This window comes from Streptopelia decaocto (assembly GCF_964273445.1).
Source record: "Streptopelia decaocto genome assembly, chromosome: 1".
NCBI lineage: Eukaryota > Metazoa > Chordata > Aves > Columbiformes > Columbidae > Streptopelia > Streptopelia decaocto.
Window position 1 is genome coordinate 149,786,243 of NC_138663.1, and position 26,134 is coordinate 149,812,376.

Sequence of the window (26,134 nt, forward strand, 5' to 3'; positions counted from 1 at the left end):
CAAAATTCATAGTACTCATGTATTTATTGAGACAAGATTATACCCTGAAATGCACAAAAAAAAAAAAACAAAAAACACAGCCACACTCAGTAGCAATAATTTTATCTTCCTGTCTTACCCAAAATAGAAATATAACAGGCTCATAAAACAGAGTCACTATCAGCATTTTCAGAGGTGGTATTACTTGAAGAGTAATATAATGTCTGTGCTTTCAACTACTCAGCTAAATTCTACAGAAGTGGAAAATGGACAGCCAGATATACACACACAGTCTAATGGCTTTACAATAGGTTTTTTGTAAAGGAAAACAGAAGAAGACAGCACTGCAGTCCCACTGAGACACAATATAAAGGAGGAACTACATTTTTATGGAGCTTAACCTTCCATGGGTGTACTTTGGATCTGGCTTTCCCCATTTACAAAAAAGTGAATTTGGATAATTTATGTTAAAAGTTGCTGGACATATTAATGTATTTTTAAAGATAATAATGTGCTTTCATTCCAGATACACTCAAACTTATAACATGCAACTTATATTGTTGTTTGGAGTACAATAAGTAAGAAAGAAAACTAATACTAGTACATAAAAGTAAATCTCAACATCAAAAATAAACTGTAGTGTTAGGGCATGAAAGTAAGTTGAGTTTCTTACTTAAAAAAATGATTATTCCTCTCAGGCACAATCCTTACCTGTTTGCCAGGAAATCTTGCTCATTCTCTTTTTTTAATGCTCTAAAAACTATGGTGGCTTCTCACCAGACCAGAACAGCAGTTAAAAGCCTACAGTGAGCTAGGTAAAGGCCATCACAGTATATATCTCCCATCACCAGCATAGACTCAGTTTTGAAATAAAGATTTATTATCCCTGAAGACAGCTGGGTTTCTGAGGGGAAAAAAAAACACAAGCACATACACAAACCGCACATACACAAACCCCACATACTATGAAAATGGTAAGAAGGAAGCACATTCTCAGAAGATAGACAGATACCTCCTCAAATGGCTGGCTCTTGTTGTGAGAAGTAGGTAAGCTTGTAACTTCTTCAGAAGTCTTCACTTTTCTCCTCAGTTTTATCACTTTTTGTTCCAAGCAACAGAAATGGAACAGTAATAGTGAAGAAGGGGAGAGGGGTGAGGTATGTGGTTTCTCGACCAAACATCCAAGGGCTTGCACTTCAAGCTTTATGTCCCAGCATAGAGGGGTACATCAACTTCTTTTTTTCTTCTGTAACAACTTCGGTCTCCTTTACCTTGTATACCTCACTGTTTCTGTTTACTCCTTCCCTACTCTTAACCAGCCTGCATACTTTCCTTTCGCATTCAAACAAAGAGGAAAGAGTACTTTTCACATGTTCAGTTGTCAGCTCAAAGCATGAACCACATCTGCTTCACGTTTTCCCCTTCCACTGAAGTTGTAGCTATATCAATAATCACTGTCATCTTTAAATACTAGTAAATTGCAAGTGAAATTCATGTTCCCATGAGAGTTGATAGCCATGTCTACCATTGTAAAAAAAATAAATTTAGAAAAAAGACTTTCAAGCAAACAATTCATGCTTTTCAGAAAAAGGATTACAAAGCAAGCTCTCCTAATATTGAGCCAGCTGAAGTATGGAGCAACAGAAGAATTTCCAACATCCGGCTTGTACTGCAGCTACCACCTCGGACGAACGTGTATCACCCTCAGCCATAAAAGTGGGATTACTTAGATTTTTATCATGCTTAAAACCCACCTACACCATTTTTATCTTAACTAAACTGAGATCATTACTCCTGCCATCTATGTATCATAAACCAAAAAAAACCCACATCACATGCAGCATGCCATAAATAATTTAAAATGGCAATTTCATTTCCTTTAGATCAGGACTTCAGCCTGTTGAGAACAAGAAATCTTTACTACTCTTATTAAATATTTACTATATGGCTGTTATGGCATCATCACAAGAAACACTGCATACAAATGTTATGCATTAGAAAAATACAAAAGCTACATTTAAAACATTTAAAAGATGCTGGCAAGCAGACAATAGCTAGGAAATGCAAATAGAGCTGACAGCCTAACTTTCACTGCTGATTCTTTCCAGGACAAAAAGCAGCCACACAAGACAGCTTAACCCTTTGCTTTAAGGTCAACGTGCATCAAGTAAAAACATTTTTAGTGAGGAAAAAAGACAATTAACATGTTTCCCCATGCAGCTTTCCATGAGTGTATGTTATAAACTTGGGTCACAAGTGTTTACCAACTTCCAGTATGCAATAAAAGTATATCTATCCCCCTCTGCCAGCAACATTTCTACCTTCAGAAAAGCAAACCTAACAAATCTAACCAGGAGTGCAACATCCACAAGACAACCCATAAGATGACACAGAATGCAGGGGCCTATTATGGTCAGTAGCATATCCCCTGTCAGCAAAGGAAAGCTTCAACACTACATTAAATATATTGGTTTAGACTGTTTCACCAAGCTTTTACATAGCTGTCCTGGCAGTAGTCATACAACTGTATCTCAAAGCAACAGGCACACAGTACAGTTACAAGACTTAGCAATCCCATTGCCACTTTCAGATTTGGAAGCACGGCTGCCTATCCCAACAGCTTGCACTGCAGCAATAACCACCACAACTGCTGACTTCTGGCAGGACTCAGCACACACCGTAATGTAATGATTTTTCCAAGTGACTCTCCAGTAAGAGGCCAAGGGAACATGCTTCCCTTAGCCACTGGCTCTCTCTACAAAACTGTTAGAAGATAATATTAAGAATCACAATCTCCTGCAAACCATGTGCCTGTGACAACGAGCTACCAGATTTTAAGTTTTGCTTGAAGTGAGCCAGTAGCAACCAGAGGCCTCACAAAAACTTCCCAGCCTAAGCATCAGACAGTTATTTAGATAAACAAAAACCTTCCACAACAGACATGGACAAGACCAATATAATGCTGGATGGGAATGTTTTCAGGTGATTCTCCCAGGTACAAAGCTTGCTTTCTAGCTAGCTGGCCAGACCAAAGTTTCAAGGCCTTCAGTCTCAGGACAGCAAGGCACCTATCTCAAAAGATGCCTTTATTTTCTAAGCCCTTTCCTAGCAACAAGCAACCAGGCTGCAACATTGACCATTCTGCAATCCATTTCTCTGAGAGCAGAGGGTGAGCACACTGCCATTTCTCCACTGTAAAGACTGAAGTGGCTCTGAACTACTGTAAGCTAATCACTACTGTGCTCAGCACCAGCTTTCAATCCTCCTTCGCTGCCAGTCTGAATTGCCGCTTTCAAATGCAGCAGACAGACGCCCACCAAATTGGAAACTGCCCTTCCTCCTGGCAGAGCCTGCCAAGAGAGCTGCACTGTTTTCTGTACTAATGACCTGAGAAGGTACTAAAATAATGTTTTGGCACTGATGTCCACCAAGAGAAGGTACTCCCATTGTTACTGGAGATGGCTATCGTGTTTTTCTTTTTAGCATAAGAGAGTCACGCAAAAGTATATTTAGTAACCTAGTATGGCATAATCCTTTCAATCATATGCTTCAGCTCAGTCTGAAGGAGATAACAAAAGCATGTTTTGTTTGCTGTAGTTTTCCAAGCAAAGGCAGTTGGATCTTCAAAGTGAGGGTCAATTTATCCCTCCTGTACACGCAGCAACAGCTGATTTGGCTCAGCTGGGGATCAGATGACCCAGATCAGACTGTTGGGAAGGAGGGAGGCAATCTCTCTGGTAGGCCAGGAGAACTCATTTGGAGTTCACTATGCTGTTTCCTAAAACTTCACAAAAGGGATGCATGAGAAGACAGACAAGATATGAGAAAGAATCACAGAGAAACCTCACTGGTGTAAGAATACAGGGTCAAGGAGGATAACTGTGGAACAACATAGGCTGCATACTTTTTGATATAATTTTAGCTAGAGCCCAGGCTCAGAATTTGAGCCTTTTCAGAAATGTCCCCAGTGTTTCAAAGGGCCACTGCAAACAGACTGCATATCCATTAACTGTGCAAGGTGAGACCAGATGTTTGAATACATTTGTTAATGAAAATAAACATTTTTTAGTAAACAGCAATAGCTCAGTGGTTTTATGTAAATGGATGAAAAGGCTGATCCCAGTAAGGCTGATCCCTCAAAAGTCGTCTTCAAAAAGATAAGAAAAATCTTTCTCCTGGATACTCTGCCAAAGCTTCCAGATCCTCTTCTAGAACCTGCATCTTTTAAGAATGCATTCCACAATTTAAACCACTTAAGCCTATAGATTCACTTTGCCTTTTTAAGAGCAAAGTCCAATACAAGCAGGAAAGCTGGTCTAATTTGCCAATTTAGTGGTTAAGTTCTAAATAAAAGTTTCAGCAAGCTCCAATTGACCACATAAGTGGAGAAAGGAGAAATATTTATAGCTTGCTGTCCCTCAGCCACCAGCTCAGAAACCACATAAGGACACATTACAACACAACTGCAAGCACTTGACATCAAGTGCTCAAGCTTCTCTTTCAGCCAAGGACTCCCTCTCTTCTATGGAATACTCCTTCACCTTCCTTCTCTCTTTGCTATTTTAACACAGAGCTATAAATCCATTGCATTGACATGCCCCAAACTATTTTACGAAAACATAAGTCAGGTACACTGAGATCAAGGGGGTTTTACTTCTATACTTTCCTTCTAAACAGTCAAATAATCTTCACCACCTTTTACTTTAGGCCCAAGAACCTTTCCATAACTCTTGTCAGCTCTTAACCCCATAAGAAGTCCTTTAAGAACAGCTTACAGCCCATTATTGTGACCCAATATTTTGTTTATGGTAATGGCATTGAAAAAATGTTTATATAGATATCCAGAGTTGATGCTATTTTCTACCTTCTCTCATTCCCACACTCCCCAAACTGAACACACATGTAGTTTCAACACCTAAATGCAGCTACAGAATAACTTCTCAGAGCACAGTGCTCCAGGGTGACACAGCTATCTTTTCATGAAAGCTGAGACCGGTTGTCTTAAGTCTCAAGGGCACAAGCATTTTCACACTTTTTGTTACTAATTATAGACTAGTGGCTTTTCTCTTCCAGTCTCTCAGGTCACAGCAGCTCCCAAATTAAGTTATAGACATGTAACCTTTATATGTTCCAGGAGAAGAGTTCCCCACTCATAGCTCCCTACCCACCAAGCTACTCAGTACCATCCTCTTTCAAACAGGTTAGAGCTTCCTCAGATAGCATTAATATCTGAATTAAGGAACATGACTCAGTTAAGCAGTTAAGCTTAACACACTACTCGGTAGTTTGAGTTGGAGTTGGTTGGTTTGGTTGGTTGGTTTGGGGTTTTGTTGTTGTTTTGGGGTTTTGTTCGTTTTTTGGTTTGGGTTTGGTTTTTTTTTGTTGTTGTTGTTGGCGGTTGGTTGGTTTTGTTTTGTTTTTGTTTTTGAGTAATTAAAGCCATTAGGGAGTGATGACAATAACTGGGTGTAGGCTGACTGCAATAACTTCTCTTTAACTGGAACAACAAGAGCCAGGAGAAATACTTTAACCTGGTGAGGGCCACGGATATTATATTAAAGCCTCAGCTCCTCTTACAGTAGACTTCATGGAGCAGATGTACACAGGGAAGTTGCTGTGAACCTCTATTATGGCAATCTTAAAGCATGAATGAACAAAAACATCAAGTAGTATAATTACTGATCAGAATAACAACCTATGGAATCTGTAGTTTATCACTTTAAGATTTTATGCAGCTTTAACCACAGAGCCTGCTTTAAACTAGGATTTCTTATTATTACCATCTGCTCAGAGATTAAAACCAAGATGGCCACAAAAGTGGCAAGGGAGTATTTTCTCCTTTAAATTAACATTAAGCAGAGGTCAACAGTTCTTATTTTAGAATCAGAATAATGCAGGTTAGAAGGGATCTCTCCAGATCATCTGGTCATGCTTTATGGAAAGAGTTAAAAATTAAGCATGAGCATTTTCAGACTAGTCTGACATTAACAAATGTTTTGCTGCCTGGTTCAGAAATACCAAGTTTAAATAATAATTTTCAGAACTAATTAATTCCAAATTTCCTTAGTGAAACAGATCATGGACACCTTGTCTTCATGCAGGGAAAACCTTGGTTTTTTAAGCATGTGACACTAAACCAAAGAAAACTCCCTTTACCAGTCTCCCAAAGTTGCCTCTGAAAGGGTTAAAGGTGCTATAGGCTTTCACAAGCTTAACAAAGGATTCCTGCACTTGCTAGCATCCGTACTTCAATAGAACATGTTCTAATATACATATGGAAGGAAATGCTAAGCATAAAATAGCTGTTCCATTTTCCCTCAAGTCATTATGCTTTGATTGCACTTAGAACATTGGGAAGTTCGAGCCACATGACATGCAAGTGCTCCAAGAGAGTGCACATCACATGGTTAGTTTGGGGAAGAAAGGATGGAGTTATTTCCTGGTTAGTCTGTTTGGTTTTAAGTAACATTCCCTCCAGTATGTAGTCCTCCAAACGCTTCTCCTCATTTCATAAATGTCTTCCCAACATTTATATAAAGTGCTAACTTCCACCCCTCTCCCAATTACTCCTATTCTGATGCCAGATACTACCTACAAAACAAGTCAGTATTTCATGGCTGTCAGCAACGTGTCAAATCAGCCCTGACTCATCAGTCATCACCCTGGGATGTCACTGCATCCCAGTCAGAAGCACCATCTAGAACCCCGACACTTGGCCGCACTCTCCCCTCACAGTGAAAACTTGCTGCTTTTTCACCCATTTCAGCTTCAAACCCAGAGCAACCCACATATTGCCCAATAGTGTGTCACTCAGAGAATGAAGTAAAACAGATGTCTCCTTCAACAAGCCAACAGCACATCTGAAACAGAAGGGAAAATAAAGAGCAAACCTGTCTCCAGTGCTAGAGTCCCTTCTGACAGCTCTTGTAAGATTACGAGAGCTATACGCCACCGCATCAGCCTGCTTAACATTTCTGCTTGGTCCTTCCTACATATTACAAGAAACTGAAAAGAAGTCAAGATTCCAACTTTAATCAGTTTAAGGAAGAAGTGATGCAACTGCCTGTGGCCAGCAGCAGTGTCACAAACACACTTCTCCCCTCCTGGGCTAATCAAACCACTCAGCACCAGGCGGGAAGCTCCCTGTGCTCAAGTCCAGGGGCTGTGAAGACCATGTTTCTCCTTTTCCCCTGCACATCTCCAAGACACAGACATGAACTTGACAGTGAAGAAGGCAGTGGCACTTTCACCCCCTCATAATACTCTTCAAAATCCACTAAAAACCACATAACCAAGCATCTGCTGTTCTGCAGCAAAAAGAAGTCATTATAAGCAGAATTAAGTGGTCTCACTTGGGGCAGAGGGAGAGGACAAGAAGAAAAAGCAATGCTACAGTCTCACTAGTCTGAAAGGTTTGGAAGTATTTGCAATTGTTTCAAGGACTCTATTACAACCATGACTCAACCAAACTTTGTTTGGCTTTTGTAATCATTTTTAACATGCAAAAAAGCAAATGCATGTGTGAATGCACTATTATTTTCAGTTTAAAATATGTTATAATTTGTTATATGCAGGAAAGTAACAAAATAATACTGATGTTTTAATTCTATATGCCTGGCAGAAACCTAGCCTCATTTTTAACATATTAAAAAAAAAAAAAAAACCAACAACAACTTTATTTTATACATATGCTGACATAAAAGCTCTTTAACAAGTTACAGCAGATATCATTAACAGAGTAAATATGCTCAAGGTACCCTTTTCACTTCTTAGGAAGAAAGTCAGGGGTTTAAGAACCTTCCTTTAAGAAAAAAAGACAAGCCTTTCAAATGTGAGACCTCCTGGACTGAAAGAGATAGGAGCTGCAAAACCACAATCCACATTACCCTTTACAAACCTGTGTTTATACCTGCCCATGTTTACCATGCACTGCTTCACAAAAGCATGTGCTGCTTTCCTAATGCTTTTATGTCATTACAGCCATTAAGTATGGAAGTTTAACCACCTATGTCAGACAAAAAATTACAATATTATGAATTCAACATATTCATGAATTATGTTAAAGTGATCATGCAGTTCAGGGCTGAGGACAGAGCTTTTTTCATTTTCCCTTAATTTCTCCCCTCACAGTGCCAATACACAGACACCTCCAACCAAATTAGGCCATCTGGTCAGCTGACAACTGTAAATAGTAAACAGTCAGTTAATACTGTTTAAGAGATTAACTGTACTCCAGCATTCACAGGTGAAGTTATGATAAACCTGTAGGTTAGTTTTGGTTTTGTTTTTAATCTTAGAAACTAAAATAATTTTGTAGTTGTGCTCAATGACTGTTACTAAACAAAATTCTTATCTCAGCTTTGACCCATCTGCCCCCATCCCCACACTAAAGACCAGCCATATATTTAAGTGGCTATATATCTGTTGTACAGAGGATGACATACATTCCTTCAAAGACCTTGAAGTCAACAAGAAAGAGTGGATTTATTTAGAACCCCTAGAACTGCTTTAGTTTAAGGTAGTCAGGAATTGGTTGAAAATTTGGTGCAAAACAATAAAAATACTAAACATTATTAAATTGAGACAGAGTTGTGCTGAATGGAGCTAAATCCAGTTGGTGGCCAGTCATGAGTGGTGTTCCTCAGGGCTCAGTATCGCAGTCAGTTCTGTTTAGCATCTTTATCAATGATCTGGATGAGGGGATTGAGTGCACTCTCAGTAAGCTCGCATGTGACACCAAGGTGGGTAGGAGTGTTGATCTACTGGAGGGTAGGAAGGCCATACAGAGGGATCTGGACCAGCTGGATCATTGGGCTGAGGCCAATTGTATGAGGTTCAGCAAGGCCAAGTGCCAGGTCCTGCACTTGGGTCACAACAACCCCAGGCAGCGCTACAGGCTTGGGGAAGAGTGGCTGGAAAGCTGCCTGGAGGAAAAGGATCTGGGGGTGTCAGTCAACAGCCAGCTGAACATGAGCCAGCAGTGTGCCCAGATGGCCAAAAATGCCAACAGCATCCTGGCTTGTATCAGAAATGGTGTGGCCAGCAGGACTAGAGAAGTGATCGTCCACCCGTACTTGGTGCTGGTGAGGCCTCACCTCAAATTTTGTTTTCAGTTTTGGGCCCCTCACAACAAGACAGACACTGAGGTGCTGGAGCGAGCTCAGAGAAGGGCAACGAAGCTGGTGAGGGGTCTGGAGCACAAGTCTGATGAGGAGTGGCTGAGGGAACTGGGGCTGTTTAGCCTGGAGAAAAGGAGGCTGAGGGGAGACCTTATCCTTCTCTGCAACCACCTGAAAGGAGGTTGTAGCATGGAGGGGGTTGGTCTCTTCTCCCAAGTAACAAGTGACAGGATGATAGAAAATGGCCTCAAGTTGCACCAGGGGAGGTTTAGATTGTGTATTAGGAAAAAATTCTTCACAGAAAGGGTTGTCAGCCATTGGAACAGGCTGCCCAGGGAAGTGGTGGAGTCACCATCCCTGAAGGTGTTTAAAAGACATATAGATGAGGTTTTTAGGATCATGGTTTAGTGGTAGACTTGTCAGTGTCAGATTAACAGTTAGACTCAATGATCTTAAAAGATCTTTTCCAAGCAAAATTATTCTATGATTCTGCTCAATGATTCTATACATGTTGCAATAATAGTAGTGTTTTCATGGTTTTATCTTGTAATGGTCTCCTAACAAGTATAGCAATTTAATGTCAGCTATCAAATGCCACTGCTGATTAAGATACACCTCAACTCCACTGCTTGACCAATCTGAGAGTCTTCTATGATTGCATGACTGCCTCTGTAGATGAGGAGAGAGCAGTGGATGTTGTTTACCTTGACTTCAGCACAGTTTTTGACAACATCTCTCAGAACATCATCATAGGTAAGCTCAGGAAGTACAAGTTACATAAGTGGACAGTAAGATGAATGGAGAATTGGCTGGATGGCAGAGCTTGGAGGGTTGTGATCAGCAGCACAGAGTCTAGTTGGAGTCCTGTAGTTAGCAGTGTTTCCCAGAGGTCAGTACTGGGTCCAGTCTTGTTCAACCTGTCCATCAGTGACCTGGATGAAGGGACAGAGTGTACCCTTAGCAAGTTTGCTGATGATACAAAATTGGGAGGAGTTACTGATGCACCAAAGGGCTGTGCTGCCATTCAGCAAGACCTGAACAGGCTGGAGTGTTGAGTAGAGAGGAACCTAGTGAAGTTCAAAGACAAGTGTGGAGTCCTACAACTGGGGAGGAATAACCCCACGTACCAGTACAGGCTGGGGAGTGACCTACTCAAAAGCAGCCCTGCAGAGAAGAACCTGGGAGTCCTGGTGGACAACAAGTTTATAATGAACCAGCAATGTGTCCTTGCAGCCAAGAAGGCCAGTGGTATCCTGGAGTGCATTAGGAAGAGTGTGACCAGCAGGTCAAAGGATGTTATCCTCTCCTCCTCTGCCCTGGTGAGGCCTCATCTGGAGTACTCCATCCAGTTCTGGGCTCCCCAGTTCAAGACAGACAAGGAACTACTGGAAAGAGTCTAGCGGAAGACTTTCTTACAAGGAAAAGCTGAGAGAACTGTACCTGTTCAGCCCGGAGAAGGCTGAGAGGGGATCTTAATGCTTATAAACATCTTAAGGGTGGGTGTCAAGAGAATGGGGCCAGACTCCTTTCAGTGGTGCCCAATGGCAGGATGAGGGGCAACAGGCACAGACTGAAGCACAGGAGGTTACATCTGAATATGAGGAAAAACTTCTTTACCCTGAGGGTGCCAAAGCACTGGAACAGGCTGCCCAGAGAGGCTGTGGCATCTCCTCTGGAGACATTCAAAACCTGCCTGGACACATTCCTGTGTGATCAGTTCCAGGTGAACCTGCTTTAGCAGGTGGGTTAGACTAGATGATCTCCAGAGGTCTCTTCCAACCCCAAACATTCTGTGATTCAAAAGAGACCACTCATATTCATTATGAGTGGCATAAAATAGTCATATAAGCACAGATAATGGATACTAATGTTTGCACTTCAGTATGATCATTTGTGCAAACAACTCATTAATAGTACTTTGAAAAGAGGTGAAGAGCCATGTAAAATGCTAAGCATGAACTGCAAGTTGCTAATACAATTCAGGTAACAGGAAATCCGTTTCAGTTCACCTACATGTCTTCTTCACAATGTAAATTAGAAGCATCAGAAAAAAAATACTAGGTAAACAGTTCAATCCTTTCCATCTTCCCAGTTCATCCATACGATTGTCTCCAGACAAGTACTTCAGATACAAAGTTTATTTTTCTGCATATAACTATTTTGATTATTAACATTAATTTTGCAACACTTTGCTGCACATCAGCAGATGTGCATTTCAGAGGATTTCACAACATCCTATCTTAGTGGCAAAGTAAAGGAAGAGCCTAATTGTCCTTAATCCTCTATTTAAAATAGGTTAGATGAAATCCTCTTTTGACTGAAGCAAAGAGATTACTCAGTGCCACCAGGAAAAAGAAAAACTATTCCCCCCTCACCCTGCCCCATATCTAGATGAGTTTAATGATTAATGAAAGAAACAAATTAACCAATCTCCTATTTCAAAAAGGGAAATCAGTCTACAGAGAAAAGCGGAATAAACGGAAAAGTGTCCCTATGAAATCCCCAAGTTCTTAAGTGTTCATGGTTGTAGTAACTACCATGATAACATATGTAAGAACAAGCGTCCCAGAACACAGTTTCACAGTATACATTAGAAACCAGACAAAAGAGCTAGTATGCGGCCCTTTATTTTAAATACCAATACACATCTGGATCCCTGCTAAATCTTGGCATAATTCTTGGCATTGCCAAATGAAGTGCATACAACTTCAGTAGGTACATGTGCACACATCCACATGTGAATACATGTGCATGTATGCAGACGGAGGAACAAAGGGGGAAATTGCAGGTAGAAGGAGAAGCCATGTAGAACATTGTTAATTAACAAGAAAAAACAAACACTGAAACACAGTCATGATAGGCTTATGTCCACACCCAGTTTTCTTTCTGTGAAACAGTAATTTTGTTATCTGAAAGCATTAAGCTACCCTTACAACTTCTCTCTATGGAAGATCAGGGTAGTACTCTCATCCTCGTCCTAAGGAAAGATTAATGCACAAATAAATTAACATCCAGGTTTGCAAAGATATTTAGGTGCCTTTTCAGCCTGTGGTCTTCTGTGATCTTCCAAATAAACTCCCCAGGCACTGGCTCATCCCATCAGTCTCCTAGAATAATCCAGGCTGGCCTGCAATTTTCTTCCTAGAAAGAGCACAATTTTAATATAGTCTCACAAATACTCAACATTAACTTTGATGTGAATTTTGTAGAACAGAAAAAAAGATAACAAAACACTTTTAATGACTAAGAGTGTGTTTGTGCCACAAGCTTCTCAGAATCATTACTGAGAGGGGAGAAAAAAAAGAAACAAAACACAACAACTGGTGTCTGTACGATATAGAAAAAGAACCCTTGGTTTGTCTTGTCTACCTGCAGCTGTTGCCATGACAATTATAGCAGAGACAGTAATAGCATTCCAGTGTCATTCTGCCTCACAGCTCAGGATGAACTTCAACAGAAATGTCCCTTGACAATTATACACATAGAAATACTACATTATCCTGTGTGTAAAAGTAAACCAGTAGAATAAGCAGCATTATTCTGGAAAAAATATAATCTGACTAAAAGATTTACATGAGGAGAGGCAGGCTATTTTGCTCAAAAAAAAAAAAACAAACACAAAAAAACAGTTAAGTTGAATCCAGTTGCATAACAGGTGCTAAAACATCTGCTCAGTCTTTTCTGGGGCACAATTTTCTCTTGGTTTGCTCCCCCTGCCACAGCTGCATATGACATGAAGGAGATATCTCACCGTCAATCAGGTTGCAGCTTCTCAAAAACCACAACTGTTTTCTAGTCACATTTAAACCTAGTTAGATTAAACAAGTTTATTATGCCCATCTCAACAGCAGAAACAGTAGCCAGCTATGGTATTTGTGGAATGTCTTTCTTGTCAGGCCAGTTAGTGTTTTCTAAGTTTTTCAGGTTTAAAAAGCAGACTTATTAGAAAACTCCATTCCACCCTGACACTTTTCTTGTTTCAGTTACTGCTGTATGACAGGAACAAGAAATTAATGAGAAACTGTGAACAGAGCTTTTAAGCTATATGTGTGCTACGCTGCACCTTGCCCTCTTTCCTTTCCAAAAATGATTCTGAAAAGTCTTCCTGCTTTCAGTATTGATACTCTGTGGTGCTTTAGAAAATGCATAAAAGCAGAACTGTATTTTAAACTAAAAAAAAAAAAAAAAAATCAAAGAACATGCTATCAAAAGACAAAAGCAGCATGCAATTCTCATCTCAGAAAAGAGAAGTATTTCTCATGCTAAAAATGGCAAGGTTAAGAGTTCTTGATCTATTTTAAGTCACTGAAATACTTCTACAATTTAGATGCTCCAAAAGCAATGTTTTCCGCTATCAGAGAGCATCTGATGAGTGCAGATGAGCAGTATTTTGTAGTCAATAGCAACCAGCTTGGAATATGTACTCTGGCTTCCCGTAAGTGAACTGTTTTACATACACAATGTCCTATTTCCATTTGTTTATTCTCAAAAGAAAAGGGAAATCTTGTTTTGCCTGTGTAAATTAGCTAATTGATGGGCGAGAGGGAGAGGAAAAACAAAGCCCGTGCAGTTCTCCATGTTTATTGCCCCTCAGCAATAAATAATTGATGGGGGACAGGAGAGTGTCTGGGTTTTTTTCTGAGCCTCAGATGATAGTGAAACATCTTAAGAGTACATTACAAAACCAGAACGAATACAAGAGTCACTACTAGTACGCAAGAGCCATTTACATTTGCAGAAGTGCCAAATCCTGTCAGCCACACAATGTTCAGAATTAACTTCTGAGGCAAGTAAAGCTTCCAAACTTTGTCTCTTTAAACGACAGGCTGAAAAGTACGCAGGTAGCACACCATACAGACTCTTCCACCCTTCTCCCCCCTCCTTTCCTCCTCTCCCCTCAAAGCAATGGTGCTTGGGGAAATGGGAATTCATAAGAGACCCATGCTGTCAGACGTGCTCTGTCACATCTTCCACACCAGAAAGAACTGGTACCCACAGCGAAGCAGATACGCAAGATGGGAAACATCTCAGATTTCAAGGAAACATTGTGACACACTGACTTTCACAAGAGGTAACAAAAACGTATTACATACCAAGGATAGACACAAACACTTCAGAAATGCAAGTTAGCAATTGCTGACCTGTGAGAACAGGCATAGCTCCTATTGAGAACAACTTTTGTACAATATAGTTCGCAAAGAGTCACCACAAACACAAACACCACCACCACACAAACAACCACACAAACCACAAACCTGTTGACTTACTGTGACTGCTAGGAATAAAACAGTATTTATACTAACAGTCACCCTGACTATGAAACATCTAGACCAGTAGTTTCATACCAGTCTGCAAGGGTGCAGAGAAAGCTGAGTGACTACAAGCAAAAGCAAGAACTGGAATGCAAGGGTACCCTCATATGTATGAACTGAACTTAGATTAAAAACAGTAGATCATCTGAAACGCTTGGTAAGTGGATTGTCCTTTTAGACACAAGTAACTCCACAGAGACTTACAATTTCTCCAGCTTTCAAGTCAAAGTAGTTATCAACCTTTGCTTTATCAAAGCTAGATTAATAGGAAAAATAAAAAAAGCTCGATATTCATTTATTTCTACTAAGACTACATATACAAGTAAAATACTTAGGAAATTAATTAGAAAACAGTTTAAGAACTATTACTGCAGATAGAAACAACAGAATTGTCTGAACCTGTGACCACAGGCTGCCATGAAATTTAGCAGAGAACTCTCTGAAATCCCCTAACTAACTTTCTGGTTAGGCTAGTCAATCACCTCCTCAAACTATGACTGAAGTTGACTGACTGTTATAAAAGTGAAAAATAAAGCTTCCATCTGTAAACTCACTTATTCCAACCTCCCAAAAAAAGATTTTCCAGAAATATCTGCAGAACGGATAGGCCAGAAGCTTCCCAAAGGCCAGAGCTGTAATAAATCACTGTTCCTTCTGAAAGCAAGCCTTATCTCCTGCTATACACATTTAGAGATATCTACACAGGCAACAAATACTTAACATCCAGCTTTGTAATGCTGAAGTAATAGGAGAACATGAAAGACGAGAAGCAATAAAATTGCAGGATCTCTAAATATACTACATAATACAGGCAAAACCGTCCAGTAGTTCAGACCTCTGACACAGTAATATTTATTATGGTATCCAAAGCCGTCAACCTGGGCAGAAGCATTTACTGATGAGGGCCAGCTGTCTTACAAATACAGAACAGACTGTCACCATAGGCTGAAAGATGTTTAGCAACCATTTAGTGTCCAAACAAACATATGCTAAAGAGTGACATTTTTCCAGATTTCCCAGATATATTCAAATCCACAATATTCAGGAATATCCAAATCCACATTCAGCCATGAACAGCCATCATCAATACACAAAAGACACATGCACATGTTTTATTAAATAAATGTTCATTTTATGAAAGGTAAGACATCATCAAGATTTGCTTTAAGATTATTAGCCATCTCCTGACTGTACAGAGGAAGAACTACAGAAGTCCTGAGATCAGCAAGAAATGTTGCCAGAGAAAACTAATACAACTGCAGTTACATGGGCAAAAGACATTGCTTAATGATATCCACACAGTGTCACAAATAATCTAACTATAAAACAGAAGCTAATCTTGTATGGACACAGTTCTAATTATCATTGTATGTTTGTTTTTGTTCTACATGGTGTACTGCTTAATATTAAGATACCTCTCATTACTGAGCACATGGCAGGCCCTGCGTGACACAGGACAGTACACACTCACTCCATATTCTCAGGCTGCAAGGCTGCCCTCCCCGGGGTAGCACACATCCTCTGGGGAACACACAAACAATTCAAAGAGGAGACAGAGGAGCATGTTGTCTGATGCAAAAGCAACATCCAGAAAAACAGGTTACATTTTAATAGAATATGCGACATACAGTATACCCCTTGAAGGCAATTTTCATACTACACCCACATAGCCATTATTTCCATTATTTGGGAGAGCAAATTAAACAATACAGTTGGCAAAATTTATCTGTCTTATTGTGGAAGGATAATTCAGATCTCTGGTTCCACATAGTGGAAAAGCTGTATGTAAAAGATGCTTCTATTTCATTACTTAAAGATGCCTCTACTATAGCTCATAGAGTTTGAAGCAGTAAAATATACAGAATAATATTAGACACGATTAAGAAAAGTTACATTACTATATTTTGACTTGAAGGATCAGGAAGCATTTAGAAAACTACCCTGAACTTCATGTCAGCTGCACTGCAGTGAAATGAACACCTTTTGTGTAAATAGGAAGTTATTCTTCACCAGTGGTCCTATAAATGGTGCATGGCTGCCGTAATGGTAAGGGGAAGTAAGAGCTGAAGTGAAAACAAACAAAAAAATCTGCAGGATGGATATAAAGAGGCAGAACAACAGAACATCAATTTTGAAATTTAGTAAGAGAAAGACATCACTGCCTCTGTCCTTCTAAGACACTACACCATTTCTTGGAGAAGAGATATGAACGGCAGTACGACTAGCACACCGAACATGTATCTTATTAAGCCCACATCACCGAACTATTCTGATGCGTAGAAGATATAAAGATGACACTCAATACAGGTAAAACAGCAGAGAAGTATTTGAAAATGCCAACCAGGAAACTGACTTCAACTTGAATTGACAGCCTCCAGTCATCGTTAAGCTTCCATAGGGCCTTGAAGATATATGCTACTTTGCATTGCTCCAGGACAGCGACTGCGACAACAGTAAGGGAAAGAGGAATGGGGGTGACCTTGACAGTCAGGACAAGAACACTGGTATTTAACTTATGCCTTTATGTCCTACAACATAGGGAAAGAAGTGATGCAGAACTCTTTGAAACCATCCTGTTAAAAGTCTCCATTAGTAATAATACAGAGCATAGTGACTGTTTGTTATCCCAAAAATCACACTGTACCACTGGTTAAGAGCTCCCAGCTGCCTCAATGACACCTCCAGCCTGCCTCAGCCAGGGTGCTCAGGATAATCCAGAGACTAGCCTGCTCTGGGAAGGACCAGCTGCTGAACAGATCCGGGACACAACTTGGAGAACAAAAATTCATCATCTGGGACCTCAATCATTGAATAGCTTCTGTAGAGACTTTAGCTAATCCCAAACTTGCACTTTGCTACAAGCACATGATGTACCTATGCTCTCTGACTCTCCTGCAGAAGTGTCAGTGCCTTGTCTCCCTTACTAAAAAGCAGCTTGGAAAGAGGAAGGCACATCTACACTTGAGAGGCATAGCTAGTGTGTAGAGAGCTTGGGTGAACAACTACAGAGCGATACTGCTGACATGTGCATCTGGTACTCATGTACAGCAGTCAGTTTCAGGCACAGCATTCACACTACTAATTTTCATTTTCACTGCTGTAGCTGTACACAAACAGTTGAACCATGGAGATATAAAAAAAAATTATAAAAAGAAAAAACACAACACGCACAGGCATTAATTAGCTTGCCAGATCATAATGGCCTTACTGAAATGACAGACACAAATTTACAGTAGTTTTTTTCAAAATTATATTTCCTTATAAGAAAGGAGTAAAAATTAATACACTGAAGGAATGCAAAAGAACAAGAAGCAACAAGTGAAAATATACAAGGCAGCCTGGAACAGCTAGGCAATTACCTAGCCATAATCTATTGGCATACATACAATAAAGAAAGTAGTGTGATCTAGGAAATAGGAACACTTCCTCACAGGGGATATAATAATATTTCATTTAGCTTCTACACTGCTGAATTACTCCCATCAGCAGTGCAGGAATGTGATGACAGTCCACAACTTAAAAGCTCAAGTGCCTTATTTTCAACACACTGTCTTCTCACGTAAATCTTTATCTTTTACAATGACTACCGTAGCTACTCTCAAGCCTATTTCTTTCATATTTGATGCTTAAGCCTACTTTGAAGTAGAGGCTAGCAACAGTCTTGCACCATAGAGATTTAGAGACCACAGTATGCTCTGTGCACAACAAGTGTGTGCTATTTGTACAGGCTCCAGATGTGAGCACACAAACAAATAAGATTTTTAACCAAATCTGACAGTCAGATCAGCACTACAAAAAGTCAGATCACTACACCCAAACTGATCCTGCCAGCTTCCAAACAGAGCTCAGCACTGTTCACCTGAGATTTGCATATCCACAAAGACTACAGCTTCTCTTGTACCTTATTATATTTTGAGTATTCTCCTCCTTTCCTCAGGGCCACTTTCTAAGGAACCATATATACATAGCTGCCTTCAGGACTCACCTCTCCATTCTCTCCTCATGCCACGTAATACCCTACTGTAAACAGAAAAAAAAAAAAAATCCAGAGTCGTTTTTCACTTCTGCTATTTTTCTTAATTCATACTTAAAGAAATACATCAGCCTATATTATGTGGCGATAGTTCTTGACATGCACCAAACAAAGGGTATTTATTTACATTTGCTTGGTCAGAACATGAAAGTTTCCTCATTTACAGTTCTTTCTGCATGGGAGGAAAAGCTATATGTATTTGAAAATCTGAATTATTACTCCCCATCTTTTTTTAAATTTCTTCTACACCCAAAAGCAGAAATCTACAGTTTCCTGGTATTAGTGGTCCCCAACCCTTGTATTGTATAACCCCATACTTACTGGCACTACTCCACCAATTTACTAAAATCATTACCCTAAACATTTGTTAGGAGTTCAATGAAACCAGATTTGCACTCAAGGATGCACCTCAACCTACACTTGGAACTACTCTAATGCACTACTGATTCACTCTTTCAGACGGTGTGGGTGGGGGGAAAACATGCTGACCAACAAGCAAGATCAACTCCCCTTCCCCAAAGTGCACCAAGTTTAGTGCATTCAAATCTTACCACGTACGTCTACAAAAACTTGGCACTATTCCGACCATTTGTCGGTGTACTCAAACTGGACAATTCCACAAACAGCAACTTGACTGAAACAATATAAAAAGAAGAAAACAAAAACAAAACAAACACGACCTAGATGTTTTACCTGCCATGGTAACTACGTATCTCAGCACACCGTAAATTACAGTGCTCTGAACTTAGGTCAGCCCGTGCAGGTTTAGCGAACGACGGACCCTCAGACGGGGAGAGGGCTGCAGGGAACCCAGTAACAACCGCTCCATCCTGCCTTTACAGAGGAAACCACGCACGGCGGCCCCCACGGCTCCCCTGGCCGCGGTGCGAGTCATGGGACCGCCGAACTCCTGACCGAACGCTCCCCGCAAGCCCGGGGCTCAGCGCCGTGCAGCTCCCCCGCAGAGAATCGCCCGGCTCCCCGCTGCTTACAGCCCCGCTGCCTCCCCTGCTGGTGCAGGGCGGAGGGGACTCTCCCACTCCTTGGGGGTACGAGCTGCCCTTTGAGGGGAAACCCCGGCGGCGGCTCGGGGGCTGGCGGGGCCGCAGCGGGACGGGCCCAGCGGGCGGTACTCACGTATCGGCTCACGAGGGTCCGGAGGAGGCTGCAATCCATGGCGGGCGGGCGGCCGCCGTTGCCCGGGTACTCAGGACCGCGCCGCCGGGTGCTCGCCGATGCCGCTGCGCTCCCTGGCTCGCCTCACTCCCCACATGCAGGGAGCCGCGCTCGCCCCACCAAACCGCTGATTGCCCCGGTCGGGCTCTCGCCGGCGTCCCCCCGGCTATGCCATGTGCTCGCCGCCGCCGCCACCGCTGCTGCAGCGCGGCGCCCCGCTGCCCCTCATGCTCCCCGGTGTCGCCGCCGCCGTCACAACACTTTCCCGGAGAGGAACACCAGCGCCGAGCGCTGCCGATCGGCCGCCTCCCGCCCCGCGCGGGCCGCCCAGGGCTTTATCCGGCGGGAGGGATGGAGGGAAGGGTCCGCCCCCCCCGCCGCTCCCCGTCACACGCGCGCGCGGACCCGCCCGGTACCGGCCCGGCCCCTGCCCGGCTCGCGCCGCTCCCGCTTTGATCTCGTCGGGCGGACCCGGCACCGCACGTCACGCGGGGCGGGAGCGCGGGCATGCGCGCGACACCGCCCCCCTTCCCCTCCCCCACCATACACACACACGCGCGTCGTACGCGGTTGCGGGAGTGGGTTGTTTTGGTGGGCGCTGCTGCGAACGGCTCCCCGGCTGGGGGTCTGCCGCGCCGGTGGCTGCCCTGGGGTAAGCGGGGTGGCGGCACAAAGCCTGTGGAGAAGAGAAAAGCACTTTAGAAAACCTCCTTCCTCCTCCCCCGCGCATCCTGCCCGCGGTGCTCTCCCCCTCGACCCCGCTCCTCCCCGCTCCCCCTCGGGACGCGCGGTGGGAGAAGCGGTGCGGGCGCCCCACGCGAGAGGCTAAAGGGGAAGGTAGGAGACGGGGAGCGGCCGCCGCGCCCTTCCGGGGAGCTCCGGAGCGCCTTGGCCAGGAGGTGTTGGCGGCCCGTTGGCGCCGAGTCCGCCGGCGGCCCCGGGCACAGCCGGACGGGAGGTGTCTCCCGTGTGTGCCCCGACTGAGGGCACGTTCCCTTTCCCGCCGGGTTTCGCCGCCCCCGCGTACGATGCGCCTCTTGTTAGACGGAAAATACATTTAAAAAGCTGTTACCGATAGCACACGGCAGGTCGAAATTGTATTAAAGACAAAATCTCCTTCGCTTGTTCATTTACGTGCTGTCGTCTGAGGAGGGGCAGTGTTGAAGATACACGGGGGCGCTGAGGGCGCAGCGTTGTGTCTGGATGCGGAACAGGTAGCGCCTTCCCCTACTTGTAAAGCTCAGCAGAAACAAATCTATTTTCAGTGACTGAGGCCCAAATGTTGCAGCCCTAATAAACCTGCAAACAGCAGGAGTGACTTGTCGTAGGTGAATGGATAAGCAGAAATCAGTGAAAATGCGCATATCTTCAATTTTTTAAAAAGATACCTGAAAGAACACCTTTAAAGGCCTTTGTTTTCCTCAAGTGTTGTGTTTTCTTGCTGTTCATACAAAAGAACTCATTAAACTTTGCAAGAATCTTGTACATAGTCTCAGATAATTTCTATATTCCTCCTTAATATAAAACTAAGACTTTAAGCTAAATATTTTATCTGAAATTAATTGGAACTTACTAGTTTCATAAAATTCAATATTTTACTAAAAAAGGTGAATTTTAACAAAAGTAAACGAAGTCTGAAGCATTTTACACTTAGGAAAATTCATTCCCTTCTTTAGCAGCGATCACATAAGCTGTCCTTTATCGCCTAGATCATGGCCAAAACTAGGCAATTTTTGCTCCTTTGATTTGTGTGTTGTCACAATTCAGTAGTTCTCTGCACACTGTAAAATCTACTAACCCAGAGGGTACTCAAATTTCTAATACAACTAACATATGTGAAAAAAAAAAAAGAGAGATTACACTGTTTCAGATCATTACATAAGTACTAAGAGAATGGACATATGACCGATTCTTTACAGGTCACCTCTAATTTAGATGCATTATATATGTTCAGCATTTTTTATTACCGGTTAGATTGCACAATGTATAATTTAATGTGCAGTAAGTGCAGTGTGGTCAAGCTAATATTGCTGTTCAAACTCTAAAGTGATGTTGGTCTAAAACCCGATTTTCTTCATCTGAGTTATTGCTAATAATTTATATTCATTTTGCAGCACCTTCCATTTTCATGTTCCATTTACAGACATAACACTTCAGTAACATGGGGTTTTGTACCTATTATACATTTCACTTTCAAGACATCACTGAAACGGAAAGGGAAAAAGAATTAAAAGAGCTGTGAAATGACGGGAATTTTTCTCAAAATGAGCAATTCTGCATCAGTTAAGACAAAACTACTTAACCTGTTTACTTACTTGAACATTAAATATTAAAATAATATGTGTGTATATCATCATTCTTTAGGGAAATAGTTTAGTACAAAAAACATAGAGGAACCTAATTCATGTACATAAAGTGATAATGTCAAAATTCACAGATTGTGAGGCTGAAATGGGAAATTGTTTTAGTTGTTTTTTAGGCTACTTCTCTGTTTAGTCATTCAATTTTCAAATAATCTATGAAATATTAATATTTTGTAATACTTTTACAAGCTACCCCTCTTTTAGCCAAACTTTGCTATTTAATCAATCCAATGTCTTTAATGACATTGCTTCTTACCTAGATTTTGAATGAAAGCAAATTTTCATATTATGCAGAAAACTGTTCAAAGTTTTCTTTCTTTTAACACTTTCAGTAGTTTTTTTCACCCAAATACCAGAATATATTTTCCACATAATTGTAATTTTTTCCATAGATGCAAGTAATTACTCCTGCAGGTTAAGACCTGCAGTATCTATACATTGTTTCCATTAGAGAACCCGCATGAGGTGCCCAGGCTACCTGGTGCACTGCATAAAACCATTCTGAAGGGAAGGAACTTCATGTGATGAGCAGTAACAGTTGACAACAGCTCCACAGAATAGAATCATAGAATAGTTTGGGTTGGAAGGGACCTTCAAAGGTCATCTCATCCAACCCCCCTGCAATGAGCATGATCGTCTCAGGGATGTTTCTGAGCTCCTTACAGCTTAGGTGACCAAGACCAGAACCTGGAGCCCACTGGTGGGTGCAGGTCTCATGTGGAGGCAAAGGTTGTATTTGGGCTACAAAGATGATTAGGGGCCTAGAGCACCTTTCTTATGAAGAAAAACTGAGAAAGCTGTGTTTGTTCAGCCTGGAGAAGAGAAGGCTGAGAGGGGTTCTTATCAATGTTTATAAATATTTGAAGGGTGGGTGTCAAGAGGATGGGACCAGACTCCTTTCAGTGGTGCCCAATGACAAGATGAGGGGCAATGGGCACAGGCTGAAGCACAGGAGGTTCCACCTGAATATGAGGAGAAACTTCTTTACTTTGAGGGTGCCAGAGCACTGGAACAGGCTGCCCAGAGAGGCTGTGGAGTCTCCTTCTCTGGAGACGTTCAAGGCCCGCCTGGACACATTCCTGTGTGATCTGCTCTGGGTGAACCTGCTTTAACAGGTGGGTTGGACCAGATTATCTCCAGAGGTCTCTTCCAACCTCAACCATTCTGTGGTTTTGTGATTCTCTAAGGTGAAAAGAGGGCAACAGCTCCTCTTCTTATTGATCCTCTTGGGCAAGGGCAGTGGGGCAGGGACACACATGCTCAGTTTCACATTTGCCATTTCCAGGCTATTGCTCAAGCTAAGCTGAGTAGTGTCTTTCTGCCCTTCCTGGTGAGCCTATGTCACTGTGCTGCCAAGAAAAAGAGAGAGAAGGAGCACAGCTGGACCTCAGGCACATATTGAGGTGAAATCCCAGCCTGGTTTAGTTGTGCTTTATGTCCGTATTTCCACAAAAAGGAAGCCTAAATGTGCAGCCCAGGAAAGAGCACTGCTAGGCCCTTGAGAGTTAACACAGCATGCCCTTGCCAGCTGAGCAGTCTTTGTGCAGAGAGAAACAAAGAACAGATATTTATGCCTTTTTGGAGTGACAAGCTCCCCTCGGGCTAGTAAGCAACTGAGCAGGGTGTTTAGGTCATACTTTTGGACTTAGGTACCTCAAATCTGCCTAAGTCAGGCTTAAGGTGCCTGAGTCCTTTATTGGATCTAGCCTGAAGTGACTTGCTAAAGGTCACATTGTGACTTAACAGTCCAGCCAAAAGAGGAATCTTGATCATATCAGTCATGGATCTATTCTGTTTATTATGCAATATTTCACTTTTAGGCAATTTATTTAACTAATCATCTTTGTCTTTGAATGTGCCATCACATCTATTTCACTCCTTATTTCTCATTTTTAAAATAAATTCCTAAAACCTGTATGCTGTTTCTATCTTCTGTGACCTAGCTACCTTTTGCAAATTTCTTCTTTTCTGATTACAGATTAGACCTCCTGTTCTATTCCTCTCCATTTCTCCTTCCTATTCCTAATGAACAATTCTTTCTGATCCATTACTGTCCTCTCAGCTTACTCCCACCTGTCCAGCTGAATTACCAAACACTCTAGATCTTACTACTTACTACAGAGTCTCACATCCCTTCTGATTTACTTACCATATCAGTACACATGTACTTGAAACATCCCACTCATTGTTTTATTAGCATTTGACATCAAGGTGAGTATGTTAGTGTGCAGCTGTATTTTCTGCTGCTTTGCAATCCTTCTTGAGTTACCCTTGTCTCATAATTGCACTGAAAATGTTGAGAGTCTGGTCCAAGGGCAGCAGCTCGCTTCATGCCGAATTCTCTTATTGAGGCACTGATATGCTGTGGTTTAGTCCACCTCAGCTTCAGAAGGTGGGAAGGCAGGATTTTAATATATTACATAGGAACCAGGCCCCAGTAAAGCTCACAGTAAACACAGGCATGATGGTGATACAGTATACAACAATAAAATGGCAGACATCAGAGGCACTTGAGTTCTAGGTCTTAAATTGTTTAGCATCTGTTTAGATTCCTACTTCCTGTTATATTAGTGACTATTTACCTCTAGTAGTTTTGGTCAAAGTGACTAAATAGTTCTGAAAAAAAACTGTAAGTGGTGAGAGTTGACTTGGGCCTATATGAGAACGGTGCCAGGAGAGGGAAATGACAGAGATTAAAAAGTCATTAAATGTATGCAGCTCATCTGCTTGAGAAACTGGTGTATGCTTTGAGTGAAATCACTCATCCTACAGTGTTCCTGTTTTTTTCCCCCGTAAATATATCACTTCTTAATCTTGTCTCTCCCGCTATTACATTTCTGAAAAGCCCATCAAAAGAACAACTTCTTTCTTGCCTCTACACCATATATTTAAACTAGTTAATTTGTATTAACAAGGGAAATTATTCCCTCAGCAGAACAGATGTCTGTGCTTTGATCTATTGCAAATAGTATTATCTCAGATCCTTCTGAATATTGTATGTGAAAAGAGATACCAACACTAATTCTGGAGTCTTTGTTTTATGTTAAAAACATTTCGCTGCCTGGTGTTTGTGATAGATGTGCTTCATTTGAAGAAGAATGTAATTAATGATTATTGTGGTACTCTGAGGACTTACCTGCCCAGGTCAGTTAACAAATCAAAGGTGAAGGCAAAGCAAGAAAAACAGCTAGCATCAAACCGCTGTGCTGGTGACTTTATTCAAGAGTGGCCCAAAGGACGGACAACTAAGCACTGGAGATGGAAGATCACTTCACTCTTACTTGATATTCTTTCCCTAGATCTGTTTTTTCCAGAAAGTACATGTGAAAATGAGACATATTTCTGACTCTTTGACCTCTCTTTTCCTAACCTCTGGCAATGCTGCATAACTTAGGCTATACTCAAAAGTAAATGCACTGTCATTATGACAAAATGTAATTCCCACATCCTTGCTACAAAGGTGACCTTTGTTACATAGTTTCTTAACAAAATCCTCTAAAAGAACAGAGTTTGGCTTGTAAGTATTTGACAGGATCAAATAAATGCACATCAATTAAAATAATTTGGCTGCAATCTTCTGCCAGCTCAGGCAGTTCTCTGCAATTACAACCAAGTTTTGTTCATCTGCATTACCTGTGCATGTGTAACTTAATGAATCACAGGGAAATCTTGGTTATTAGCTAATACATCTTCACAAGAACTCCAGCCCCCTGCTGCTGCAAAGCAATCCTTTTCATCAGGAAAGGCACAGCCTTCAGAGAAGTCTTACTAGTGACACAGAACAGTAGAAGGTCCCGTCACATGGACCATTTGGAAGACTTAGCCCATCCCTGTGAAACTGTGTTTTAAACTCATTAAATGGAAACCCAGCCTCTACCAGAGGAAGCTTCTCCTGGGATGAAATGCTGTTGGCTGCTATGGTTACTAATGTGATCTTCCATTTACTTCCTTGTTCACTCACCTGCTTTCCCATTCAAACACCAGAGACAAGTACCTTCAGAGATATTTGTTGTTGGAATACTGACAAAATTCATTAGTGGCAGCCATGCATAACCAAAGAGGAAAAAAAAAAAAAAAAAAGGATACAAATGAGCAGCAAATAAACAGAAGAAAGGAAAGTGCTGGAATCTATAGGTATTGTGAATAATATTC

The 26,134-nt window shown here is 41.7% G+C and overlaps 1 protein-coding gene across 4 annotated transcripts in view; it reads right to left on the bottom strand.

The window, feature by feature from the left end:
- ATP11A (ATPase phospholipid transporting 11A) overlaps positions 1 to 20,011 on the bottom strand; it is a 129,374-nt gene extending 109,363 nt beyond the window's left edge. For all 4 annotated transcript variants that reach the window (XM_082049862.1, XM_082049863.1, XM_082049865.1 and 1 more), the window contains exon 1: positions 19,581 to 20,011. In XM_082049862.1, coding sequence (XP_081905988.1) covers positions 19,581 to 19,619 — 39 coding nt within the window. In that variant the 5' untranslated portion in view covers positions 19,620 to 20,011. The remainder of the gene's footprint in view (positions 1 to 19,580) is intronic.
- Positions 20,012 to 26,134: the final 6,123 nt, after the last annotated feature.